General features: G+C 39.9%; 1 protein-coding gene across 2 annotated transcripts in view; it reads right to left on the bottom strand.

Moving 5' to 3' along the window:
- The window catches only part of UPF3A (UPF3A regulator of nonsense mediated mRNA decay), a 36120-nt gene that overhangs the window by 15691 nt on the left and 6841 nt on the right, over positions 1-13588 (bottom strand). For both annotated transcript variants that reach the window (XM_023733607.1, XM_023733613.1), the window contains exons 6-7: positions 8283-8338; positions 8033-8191 (exon numbers count right to left, since the gene is read on the bottom strand). In XM_023733607.1, the coding sequence (XP_023589375.1) occupies positions 8033-8191; positions 8283-8338 (215 nt within the window). The remainder of the gene's footprint in view (positions 1-8032; positions 8192-8282; positions 8339-13588) is intronic.

The raw sequence follows: 13588 nt of genomic DNA, 5'->3' as shown, positions 1-13588 counted from the left end.
TAAAATGATATAACCACTACGGAAAATGGTATGGTGCTCTCAGAAAACTAGAAATAGAACTACCCTATGATCTAGCAATCCCACGCCTAGGTACATAATAAAAATAATGACATCAACAGACATATGTATACCTATGTTCATTGCTGCTTTATTCACAATAGCAAATAAATGGAAACAACCAAAGTGCCCATCAGCGGATGAATGCATAAGCAAAATATGGTACATACATACAATGGAATACTACACAACTATAAAGAACAATGATGAATCCGTGAAACATATTATAACATGGATGGACCTGGAGGGCATACTGCTAAGTGAAATAAGTCAAGCACATAAGCATAAATATTGTATGATCTCTCTTTTATAAGAAGACGAGAATAGATACATAGATAGAGACCAATGTTCATTGGTGGTTACTAGGGAGAGGAGGGAGGAGGGGAAAGTACACTTTAGATCATAAAGACTTACCATTTTTGATGATGGAAAAAGTGGCACTGAATGTGGACTATAGTGAGCACAGCACAACCAAAGTAAAAATGAGTGTCTGAGCATATATGGATACATATAGGTATACTGGTATACAAATAGGTATAGGTGTGTACATGGGTGATAACAGATAGAAGTATCTATAGGTATGGGTAAATACAAATACGTGGGTGCAGGCACATATATTCATTGAAGACACAAACATGGATATTCCTCAGATATAACCAAATATCTTCCAAGATTGATTTTCTGGGTTTGAAAGCTTAGGACCACAGTCTCATGGGACAACTCAGTTAATTGGCATAACACAGATAGTTCACAAAAATCATGATCTGCATCCTAGTGAACTGAATAGTGTCTGGGGTCTTACAAGCTTGTGCATGGCTATCTAAGACACAACTACTGGTCTTTACTCAACAGGAACAAAACAGTAAGAAGATAACGAAAAGCTCAGAGAAGAAACAAGTCTACATGAGCAGTGACCTCATCTACCAAGACCAGAAGAACTAGATGGTGCCTAGCTACCACCACTGACTTCTGAGCAGGGTCACAATAGATGGTCCCGAACAGAATAGGAGAAAAATGTGAAGCAGAACTCAAATTAAAAAAAAAAAAAAAAAAAGCCAGACAAATTGGAACAGAAGAGAACAAAGGACTCCCTGAGACTACGGCCCTGAGACATTCTTTCAACCTAGAACCGAGCCTATTCCGAGATCACCTTTTAGCAAAACAGCAGTGGCACACAAAATAAAGGATATCACCCGTAAGATCCGTGCTCCACTGAAAAATCATCTTTATGAGACCAAAAGGTCGACAATTACTCAAAAGCAGAGATGAAAAGATAAGGGGGCAGGGATACTAGAGTACTAGAAATGGAATAAACAGAATACAGTTAAAGAGAATGTTGGCACGCTGTGATAAACGTAACTAATGTCACTGAGCAATTTGTGCAGAAATTATCAAATGGGAACGTAACTTGCTGTGTAAACTTTCACCAAAAATTCAATAAAATATTATTTAAAAAAAAAAGTATACACCAATATTGAGCTCAAATCCTTGAGCAGCAAAAAATGTAAGTTACAGGTGAAGGAACAGGTTTTTGGTTAAATAAACAGTGGAGCATTCAGTCAATGAAGTACTTTGTAGTTCATTTTTGTAGAATAGTTAATGTAATGAAAAGGTGTTCACCTTAATGAATAAAAGAATGCTACAAAACAGAACATGCACAATGATCCAACTTCTATTTATATGTTAATATACACACACACACACATACATACATAGAAAAATGTCTAAAAGTTTCTGTAATACGATGTTAATGGTGATTATTCCTAGGTGGCAGGACTAGGATGATTTTTTTTCTTTTATCTATAGATTCTAGTTTTCCTACAGTAATAAGAAGTACTTTTGTAATAAAAAAAAAATACAATATTTTTCAAAGGTTTAGACTTATAGTGATAACTTTTAGAATCAGTTTACAGTTTTCAAAGCATTTATTAATCCCTTTCTTGAAACAGAATTAGCAGGTTGCAATGGTGCATTTCATTTGATATGTCTTTGAATTTGGGCCTTTCCCTGTTCTCTCTACAGCTTACTCTGAAATTGAAGCACCATAGGTAAAGGCAGACTGGAGAACAGAAACCGAAAGGTCTAGTTCTGAAAAAATTTTTCTTCTCTCTCATAACAGTAAGTATATTTCAAATTCAGTGTAGGAAAACTATACACAGATACATTTCAATTAGAAAAAACAAAAAACCAAACCCATTGCCGTCGAGTCAATTTAGACTCCTAGGACAGAGCAGAACAGCCCCATAGGAGTTCCAAAAAACAGCTGGTGGATTCGAACTGCCAACCTTTCGGTTAGCAGCCAAATGCTTAACCACTGATGAAACAGAAGTAACGTAAAGCAAAATACTAAAGTTGTTTCTCATCAAAGGCATGTATTATGTTAGCCTGTGCGTGTCCTCTAACTCTGGCTCCATGGGATCTCTACATTTAAATTTCCTTTCAGGTAACTGTTGGTCTCTTTTTTCCCCAACAATTTTTAAATACATAATTCAGTGACATCAATTACATTCTTCAAGTTGTACAACCACTCTCACTATCCTTTTCCAAACTACTCCACCACTATTAACATAAACTCAATGCTCCCTAACAAAAACTCTCTCTTGCCCCCCCCCACATCTGGTAACCACTAATAATCTTTGGTTTCTATATGTCTGCTTATTTCATATTAGTGAGATGATACAGCATTTGTCCTTTTGTGAGTGACTCATTTCACTCAGCATGCTATTTCTAAGGTGCATGCATGTTGTGGCATGTATCAGGATGATCTTTTTTTTTTATTACAAAAGTAATATATGCAAACCATAAGGAAGTACAATTGTAAATGTATTCATTCATTCATTCAACAAATATTTTCGCGCACCTACCGTATGCTAGACCCTGTTTTAGATGCTAGGGATATAGTTGTGAATAAGGCAGACAAGGTCCCTACGTTTAAGAAACTTACTATACTTTACATCCTAGTTGAGCCAGTGGTGGTTGTGGTGGGGGAAGGGTGGTGTACACAGTGAAACAAAAACACAAACAAATGAATAAGATAATTTCGGGTAGGATTAAATGCTATGAACACATAATAAAACATAATAAAGAAATAGAGATATCTGGGATGAGAGGAAGAGGAGGAATCTTCTAGCTCGGGGTCAGGGGAGGCCTTTCCGAGGAGACAGCATATGAACTGAGAGCAGCGTGATGAGAAGGAACCATCCGTGCCTAAGTCCAGGGAAAAAAGTTCCCTGTGGAGGGAAGCAAACCCAAAGACCACAAGGTGAAACCAGCCTGGTATATTTAAGAAAAAAGGAAGAAAGCAAGAGTGGCTGGAGAAAGAGTCAGGGGAACATCGTACAAGATAAGGTGGAAATAGGGGCCAGATCTGTGGAGTCATGCAGATACCCTCGAGAGCCTGGTGTGTACCCTTCCAGACTTCTCCTATGCTTACTCTACATACCTATAACATAGTTACACACACACACACACACACACACTCTCATGTCAATTTTTAAAGAGCTTTCTGAAAAAGATCACACGACTTCTTTAGATAATGTAATCTACTGCCTACAATTTATAGATGCAGGAATTTTATTTGTAACTTTGGTAACTAACTTTGGTACTTCAGCTGAAGCTCACTGCTTAGTTTTACAGGGCTCAGAGGAAAATAATAAACAGCTAGATTGCTTTCCTTGTGTCATATTTCTCTTCATTGTTTAATAATAGCTATGAGAACATCTGTCTGACTCCCTGTCTTTGGGTTATTAAAACAAATTCTTCTGGCATTTCTCCAGATTTTATTTTTGTGTTCTTTTTTTAAATTTAAGTTCTCCAAATGCTTTATAAATCAGAGGTCCCCAGATTGATCACAGATGTTTATTAAAGGCTAAACTTGGGGTCAGGTGACCTAAATCTCCTATGTACTGTTACTGTTAGGTGCCGTCAAGTCAGTTCCAACTCACAGCAACCCTGTTAAAACAGAACGAAACATTCCCTGGTCCTGTGCCATCCTCACAATCATTGCTATGCTTGAGCCCATTTTTGCAGCCACTGTGTCAATCCATCTCATCGAGGGTCTTATTAGGCTTGTTAGGCTTATTTATTAATCATCATTATCAGCCATTCCTAAGGACAGAAGTCATGGATTACTCACTCCATTAAGGTCCAATCTGCCACCAAGATTTTGTTTTACCAGATTTGGACAAGACTACCCCTTTCTCTTTTTGTGCTTATGTTTTGATTTCATTTTTTTTTCCCTAAATGAAGGGTCCTGAATTTACTTTTATTGACATAAATTTGTTTTTATTTCTTTGGCTTGTTTTGGATTCTAATTACATATTCAACTCCAAATACCTTAATTAAGCCTTAGTTAAAATTATCATTGAAACTGTAGGCTGCAAGTTTGAATGGTTTCTTCTGAAAAACTCTGAGTAAAAAGATTATTGATAAAACTGCTTTTGCAAATGTAAAGCACCAGGCACTAGGTACGCTATTATTCGTTTAGAAGAGTAAATGAGAAGGTTAGAAAATGTTCACACATCTGTGACCGTGAATTTTCAGTTAAGTGTATCCCTCTTCTGTACCTGTCATGATGACAGTGTTAAATTTCTGCAACTACAAAGATCTTTCCTGTAATAGTAAGGTTTCATACTTTATTTGTTATCTTCCAAGGGCTGTTCATTAATTTATTTTTTAGAGACTATGTATGTTTGTTATAGGAAATGTATTTGCTGCAATGTTTGCTATGGAGAGTTGTGTTTGCACATTTAAACAAACATGGACCAAACAACAAACACTGTTCTCAGAATTATTTCCTGAATTATTCCCTGGCTTTGCCTATTAGGTTCATATCCTCGCAGATGTGGGACAGTCAATCTTTATTTAATAGTCTTATTGGGTTCATCAATTCCATCAATGCTATTACTGGATTATGAGATTTTTAGAAATATATACCATGTTTTTATGCAAATAATGCACACCTTCTACGTTTGTTTGACCGCCATGCCCTCCACCCGCAAGGTATTTTTCCTAAGCGCTCTATGCTGATTTTTTATACCACAACATGTAAAAAAAAAAATTGGCATAGCAGTGCTTAGGAAAATACCTCACGGGGGAGGGTACAGCTGGTAAACAAACGTAGAAGGCACACGTTGTTTGTGAAAAAATATGGTAAATCTGTACCCAGGCTCTTGTCGAATTCTTATCAAAATCAAGTTGAAAGAAACTATTTTGCAGGACTTTTTGTGGGACAAATGGTTTGCTTATTCATCTTGCACATCTAAGTTTTATCCTTGAATCAAACGTGCTAGAGCAACATTATCTGGCTCCTGCCCCACACCTTTCGTCAAGTTGCATTTCAGAGGAATGTCCTTACATTTGAAGGAGAGACATTTCAAGAGTCTTCATACATTACATTATTCACTGATGCTTTTCACCATCTGTTATGGATTGAACTGTGTCCCCCAAAAATGTGTGTCAACTTGGCTAGGTCACGATTCCCAGTATTGTGTGATTGTCCACCATTTTGTCATCTGATGCAATTTTCCTATGTGTTGTAAATCCTGCCGCTGTGACGTTAATGAGGCAGGATTAGAGGCAGTTATGTTAATGAGGCAGGACTCAATCTTCAAGATCAGGTTGTGTTTTAAGCCAATCTCTTTTGAGATATAAAAGAGAGAAGTGAGCAGAGAGACAGGGGGACCTCCTACCACCAAGAAAGCAGAACCAGGAGGGGAGCACATCCTTTGGACCCGGGGTCCCTGGGCTGAGAAGCTCCTAAGACAGAGGAAGACTGATAAAAAGGACCTTCTCCCAGAGCCGACAGAGGAAGAAAGCCTTCCCCTGGAGCTGGTACTGTGAATTTGGAATTCTAGACTCCCGAACTGTGAAAGAATAAATTTCCCTTTGTTAAAGCCATCCACTTGCAGTATTTCTGTTATAGCAGCACTAGGTAACTAAGAAACCATCTATTTCAGATTTTTCTTGTTCTGGGTAACTGGTAACCCTGCACTTTCCCAGCCATTTGAAATTAAGTGGGGCCATGTACCTTGTTTTGACCAATAAAATGCAGGCAGAAGTAACGTGTCACTTCCGCGTGGAAGTTTTAAGAACTAGTGCACTGTCTGTCATGTTACACATTCCCTTCCCGTCATGAAAATCATGGAAGCAAATGCTAAGATGGGGCCTCCACCAGGCTGGGTCACTGAATGGCTATGATGAGCACAGCCTATCTGCCAGTTCACAATGGACAAGAAATAGACATGTAATGTGAACAAGAAATAAAACTACAGTTAATGTTAAACCAATGAAATTTTGAGACTATGTGTTACTGCAGTGTAACCTAGCCAATCCTGACTAATACAAATGGCTGAGTGTTTTTATAGGAATATTGTTAAGAAATTGTTCCCTCCATTGCTAGTGAACCCCACATGACTACCCATGGAGAAATTAGAGTGAATCCCTAGAAAAAGATTTGCATCCCTTGAATAACTGGTTATGTTTTTTCATCATGGATAATGACAACTATGTTTCTGGTCAACTTTTCTGTTTTTGACTGCTGAGAATAACAGAAACTAATCTATGGTTCGATTATCTGTGATCTCTTCCCCTATCCTTTCCATTTCTAGTATGTCTTTTCCCAAGTCCCGTCATTTTATTTTTTCCTTTATATGATTTTATTGAATCCCTATCCCCAAAACTCATTGCCATTGAGTTGATTATGACTCATAGTGACCCTATAGAACTGAGTAGAACTGCCCCATAGGGTTTCCAAGGCTTTATATCTTTATGGAAGCAAACTGCCACATCTTTCTCCCTCGGAGTGCACGGTGGGTTCAAATCTCTGACCTTCCAGTTAGCAGTTGAGTGCTTTAACTACTACGCCACCAAGGTTTCTTTTGAATCCCTATGAAGGACCTTAAATCCTTCATGGAAGTGGTAAGATACACATTAGGATGAAATTTAGATTTAATCATGTCATCTGAGCAGAGTACTAAAAAGATAAGAACTATTCCCAATACATTTTGCACAGAGAAAACTGCCCTGTATACATTAAATGAGGAGCCCTGGAGGAGCAGTGGTTAAGTGCTCAGCTGCCAACTGGAAGGTTGGAGGTTTGAATCCACCAGCCACTCTGCAGGAGAAAAGACCTGGCGATCTGCTCCCATAAAGATTACAGCTTAGGAAACCCTAGGGGGCAGCTCTACTCTGTCCTACAGGGTCTCTGTGAACCGGAATTGAGCATGCAACAACAACATGCATTAAACCAGCCTCATAAACGAATGCATCAGTCACAGGAGAAAGTGGACAAGCAACGCAGAAATCCATTGCTGTTACCGCAAAAGAAATGATCAAACCTTATTCTATGAGTTAGCGTTCATGTAGAAAGGATAGTATATGCTGAGCCAGTAGTTTTCCAGTGTGGGTTTTTTTTCCCAGTCAAGAAACCTTTTCTTTAAAGAAAAATTTAAGCAGAAGCCAAACATATAACATTTAACATGGGGCTACGCTGGGTGAGGAGTCCCTGGGTGGTGCAAATGGCTAATGCGCTTGGCCGCTAACCAAATGGCTGGAGGTTCGAGTTCATTCAGCGATGCCTCAGAAGAAAGGCCTGACAATCTACTTCCGAAAAATCAGCCACTGAAAACCCAGTGAAGCACAGCTCTACTCTGACACACATGGGGCCACCATGTATCGAAACTGACTGGACGACAACTGGTTTGCTCTGAGTGAAGAGCTTCCTCCTTCACAGCCAGTCTAGATGGTCCTCCTTTACCCTTCCAACTGTCCCCAAGTCCTCCCAAGGTCCACAGGGCATGGCTGAGGAACTCCTAGTGCTTTGTGGAACACAGTTTGAAAACTACTATTTTTCTATACAACAAAAGAATAGATTACATGAAAATATCTTGAAAACTGAAGTTAAAGTAAATAAAAGGTATAGTTAGTAGAGCAGAATTATTTTTGGAAAAAGAAATTAAATGTTTACTCAAATTACCTTGAATCTTATTTCTTTCTCAACAATTTTCTTTTGTTTGTCTGCCTCTTTTCTCTTAGATCTTTCTTCTTCTCTCCTTTTCCTTTTCTCTTCTTCCCGCAAGCGTTTCCTTTCTAACTCCCTCCTCCTTCGTTCTTCTCGCTTCTCTTCTCGAATTCGCTAAAGTTATGGGAAAAAGTACGTGTATAAATTGTCTGAGGAAAATAGCAAAAACAGGAAGGATATTCATCAGATGAAAGGCCAGACCTACCTGCTTTTCTAATTTTCTATTTTTAATATACTCCAAAAGAGGCGTGGTTCTTCTAGCTAAAACAAAAAATTATGATGTATTTAACTTCTAAAATAAAATTTCTCTTCATTTTAAAAATGTTTTTTTCAATTTAATCTTTAACATTGTTTTTTAAATCTATATGAGCATACACTGTATCCTAGGGCATTCTGATTCCATCACCATCCAGTCAAGTAATGTGAGGATACTAACAATTCTATACATAAACCCAAACCAAACACACTGCCGTCGAGTCGATTTTGACTCGTAGCAACCCTATATGACAGAGTAGAACTGCCCCACAGAGCTTCCAAGGAGCGCCTGGTGGATTTGAACTGCCGACCTTTTGGTTAGCAGCCATAGAACTTAACCACTACGCCACCAGGGTTTCCAATTCTATACATAGTGGGTATTTAATTCCTGATTTTTAAAGGAGTCTTATTACTCAAAAAGATGGTATAAAAACAAAAAATAAAATGAATACAATGCTTTAAACTTCCCCAAGGTTATGAATCTCTCTTCACATTTTTTGCAGATATTTTAAATCATTAAATAACATATTTCTACACTCACTTTTATTCAACACATATTCTAGGAATTTCTTCCTATTCTGCTCTCCAGATAATGAACATAAGCAATCTGGATTCTTGTGATTTCTCATAACATACACTCCATAAATCAGAACACTGCGGTTTAGAAAATGACTACTTAAGAATTTAGTAACCCAAAAGGCACCAAGTAATGAGGAATGAATGTTTCCACCAGCTCTGATTCTAATCCCAACTTTTATATTCCAAGCGTCTGATGTGATATGGATGCTGGGTGCCCAAACATGCAGTGGGCCTACAGGCATTTATGTAAGATGAACTACCTCCAAGAAGTCTGGGTTATCCGTGGTCTGTAAAATTTGAGTATGAGGTGGTTTGAATGGCAAATTCAAGGCATAGGTAGGAAAGTGGAAGATGATTTGGACCTGTTCTCCAGGTCTTAAAGATCACAGATTAAATGGAAAGGGAAGAATCACTGGATGCACTTTATCTTGGTCATCCAGTGCTGCTATAACAGAAACACCACAAGTGGATGCCTTTAACAAAGAGAAATTTATTCTCTCACAGTCTAGGAGGCTAGAAGTCCGAATTCAGGGCACCAGCTCCAGGGGCAGGCTTTCTCTGTCAGCTCTGGGGGAAGGTCCTCGTCATCAATCTTTTCCTGGTCTAGGAGCTTCTCAGAGCAGGAACCCTGGCTCCAAATTACACACTCCGCTCCCAGTGCTTCTCTCTTGGTGGTAGGAGGTCCCTCTCCTCTCCGCTTGCTTTGTTCTCAAGATACAACCTAATCTTATAGATTGCATCCTGCCTAATTAATGCATCCTCCTCTAATCCTGCCTCCTTAACATCACAGAGGTAGGATTTACAACACATAGGATAAATACAACAGATCACAAAATGGAGAACAACCATATAATACTGGGAATCATGGCCTACCCTAGTAGACACACATTTTTGGGGGACACAGTTCAATCCGTAACACACCTGAAGGCTGACATGACACTACCAGAATCCCTAGGAGAAGGAATTAACTAGGACCATGTGGCCTACTCGGGAATTACAGGAGTCCCTGGGCTGGGGGTTCTTAACTTGGAATGCAGGACTCATGAACACTTTGAAATTATGTGTAAAATGTTATATAATTATGCCTATGGACATTTTCTAAAGAAAAACTTTTATTAGAGTTTCAAACAGGTCCATGCCATTAAGAAGTTAAGAATAAGTATTCTAGGCCTTCTCTGGTATCCTTCACCCGGCTGTTAGAACTAAACAGGCTTTCAAGTTGGGGAGATGGCCAGCCAGCTCTATGTCAGGTGGGCCAGCTGTACTGAGAACTGACAAGGGTACAACTGCCTGCAATTTTATGACAAATAGAAGGTGCTGTGAGAACCCTGCCTTCTGCCTGGGGTGGCTCCTGGGTCAACCATGAACTTTAGCTTAGATGAGTAGAGCTGACTCATGAAAGTCAACGATTAGCAACTGTAACAGGTAAATCATCCCAAATTAGTGTGATTTTGGTGGGAAAAAATTGGAAAGGTGATGGATGCATGACAGATGAACATAATGTTACTGAACTGTACATGTAAAAAATGTTGAAATGGAAAATGTTTTGTTATATATATGTTTATCCATTGCCATTTAGTCAATTCAACTCATAACGGCTCTATAGGACAGAGCAGAACTGCCCCATAGGGTTTCCAAGGCTGTACTCTTTACAGAAGCAGACTGCCACTTTTTTTCCCACAGAGCAGCAGGTCCGTTCAAATCGCCAACCTTTCAGTTAGCAGCTGAGCACTTAACCACTGTGCCACCAGGGGTCCTGGTGTTTACCACAAACAAACAAAAATTAAACACCAACTGTGCACCAGGCCGAGAAAGGTGCTGGGAACAGAGATGAACGAGACGTGTCCCTATTCTACAGGAGTGCAGCTGGATTTTGTCGATGGCACGTGTCCCCCTACAGAGTCCCACCTTCAAAGATGTGTCCATACTGCAGTGATATGACAGAACCCTGTTCTCTTCCTTTACCTATGCTGTTTAAGGGGACATCTGAAACAAAGTGAAAAAGGAATAGGGATAGGGGAAGGGCTAGTTTGCTAAATAATTTCTAGTTTGCTTTTCTTTGACCTCTTAACTTTTAACATATTCTGAAGTGAAAGCTCAATTTTGCCCCCAATACTGCTCTCCCCACTGCTGCCCCCATGTCATTAACAGTTCCCCCATCAACTGATTTGCTCAAGTCAAACACCTTGGAGTCTTAGATTCTTTCATTTCTTTGCCTCCCATATCCAACCCACCAGTCAGTCCTGTCAGTGCCAGCTCCAGAACGCATCCTGGATTTACCAGCCTAGTACCAGCAACCTTCACGGCTTCCCTGAGCTGCAGTAAAATCCTCCGGACCAGTGATCCTGCTGCTTCGCCTGGTATCCATTATGTGTGGAGCACCAGAGTTCCGGGAAAAACTAAATCAGATCATGCTGCTCCCCTTCAGGCCACTCCCCCAATAGTTTCCAACTGCCCTCGAATAAAATCCAAGCTTCTTAACACAGCCCACCAAGTCCTACATGATCTAACCCACCCACCCTCTCCAACTACTCTGCCCCTTGCCTATTATGTGCTAACGACACAAGCTTTCCTTCCGATCCTGTGTCCAAAGTTAGCTAGCTCTAGCCTCCAGTCGCTCACATTTGCAGTTCTCTCTCCTTCCATCTCTCAGCACGGCTGGCTTCTGCCGTTCAGATGTCATCTCCTCAGAGGAGCCTTTCCTGAGTACTCTCTCTATGTACTCTCTCTATCCCATTATTCTATTTCATTACGTTTGTGGCACTTATCACAGACTGAAGGGCTCTTGCTTGTTTATTTCTGCATGCATTTATTACCTATCATCCCCGCTAAAAGGGCAGCTACACAAGCATACAGGCCTCGTCCACCTTTCTCATCACTGTAGTCCCAGTGCCTAGAACAGTGCCTGCTCAGAGTAGGTAGCCCATCAACATGTGTCAAATAAAAACTAGCAAATGCATGCTAAGCATATCTTAATAAATATTTACTTTTAGTGATTAAGAATCCTTTCAGCCACACATTAAATCAGTTATTAGAAAATATAAAAACTTTGTTACTACACTAACAAGGAAGGCTAGTAGACTCTATTTCAATAACGTTAACTATTCTCATTAATTTATCCAACAAACACTACTCAATATGTAAACTTTTCTAAGCACTGTACTATGTGCTGGGACTACAAAGATGAAAATACAGTTCAGTTGGGGGAATGCAGAGATGGACTCAGAAGGGTAATTATGTGGAGGGGAGGTCGACAAATAAACAGATAAATGATAAACAATGTAACTGTCATGTCATATCAGTCCTAAAAAGTAAGACAAAGCCATGGAGATGAGGTAGGGTGGAAGGGGCCAGGGAAGGAGCCTTGAGGCCTTGAGAAGAGACCGGGCATTCAGCAGAAACAGAGAGAGAAGAGAGTCACTCCTAGGTATGTTTGGGAACTACAAGCAGTTTGCCTATTGATGCCTGTTATGGATTGAACTGTGTCTCCCCAAAATGTGTGTCAACGTGGTTAGGCCATGATTCCCAGTATTGTGTGGCTGTCCTCCATTTTGTGATCTGATGTGACTATACTTTATGTTGTGAATCATAACCCCTATGATGTTAACAAGGCAGGATTAGAGGCAGTTATGTTAATGAGGCAGGACTAAATCTACAAGATTAGGTTGTATCTTGAGTCAATCTCTTTTGAGTTATAAAAGAAAGAATTGAGCAGAGAAGAGAGCTACGTCATACCACCAAGAAAGAAGCACCAGGAGCAGAATGTGTCCTTTGGACCCGGGATCCTTGTGTTAAGAAGCTCCTAGACCAGGGGAAGATTGATGACAAGGACCTTTCTCCAAAACTGACAGAGACAGAAATCCTTCCCCTGGAGCTGGTGCCCTGAATTTGGACTTCTAGCTTCCTAGACTGTGAGAGAATAAATTTTTGTTTGTTAAAGCCATCCACTTGTGGTATTTCTGTTGCAGCAGCACTAATAACTAAGACATTGGCTAAATGTGTTTCACACCTACTCCTGAGGTTTTGGGGGACTGCTACTAGGAGACAGAGCCCTGGTGGCGCAGTGATTGAGAGCTTGGCTGGTAACGAAAAGGTCGGCAGTTTGAATCCATCAGCTGCTCCTTGGAAATCCTATGGGGCAGTTCTGCTCTGTTCTATAGGGTCACTATAAGTTGGAATCAACTCGATGGCAATGGGTTAAACTGAGTTAACTCGGAGACAGGAGTTACATGGGGTCACCAGGAGTCAGAGTCAACCCAAAGGCAATTAGAAAAAAACCTTGGAGACAATCATTCCTAAAAATACCATTTGTGGGTATAGGATCAAAGGCCAGGATTATACCAGATTCTGTGGTCCAGCAGGATTTATTCACTAGTTTGTCTGGCTTGCTCAGGGGGCTTGATATGTTTTTAAAGAGCAGTCAGTTTACTTCATACTTAAGCAAAGTGCTTTATTCCTATGAGCCTGAGGCATCTATCTGTGACTGCGCTCTTTGCAAAGACAACTAACTCTGACTGTGTGAGCACGGTGCTCCTTCCCTAACATAGTCAGGCACAGAGCATTCAAAGGTCTTACCCCCGGCTTACTTGGAAGCATCCTAGCTTTCAAACAAAATGATCGTAACGAAAAATTCAGGTGTTTTCTATCAACAAATGCTCAAAAATATTTTCCCAAGTT

This window comes from Trichechus manatus, unplaced genomic scaffold (assembly GCF_000243295.1).
Source record: "Trichechus manatus latirostris isolate Lorelei unplaced genomic scaffold, TriManLat1.0 scaffold00004, whole genome shotgun sequence".
In the NCBI taxonomy this organism is placed as follows: Eukaryota; Metazoa; Chordata; class Mammalia; order Sirenia; family Trichechidae; genus Trichechus; species Trichechus manatus.
The sequence above is the reverse complement of the archived record's forward strand: the minus strand, read 5'-3'. Positions and strand labels throughout refer to the sequence as shown.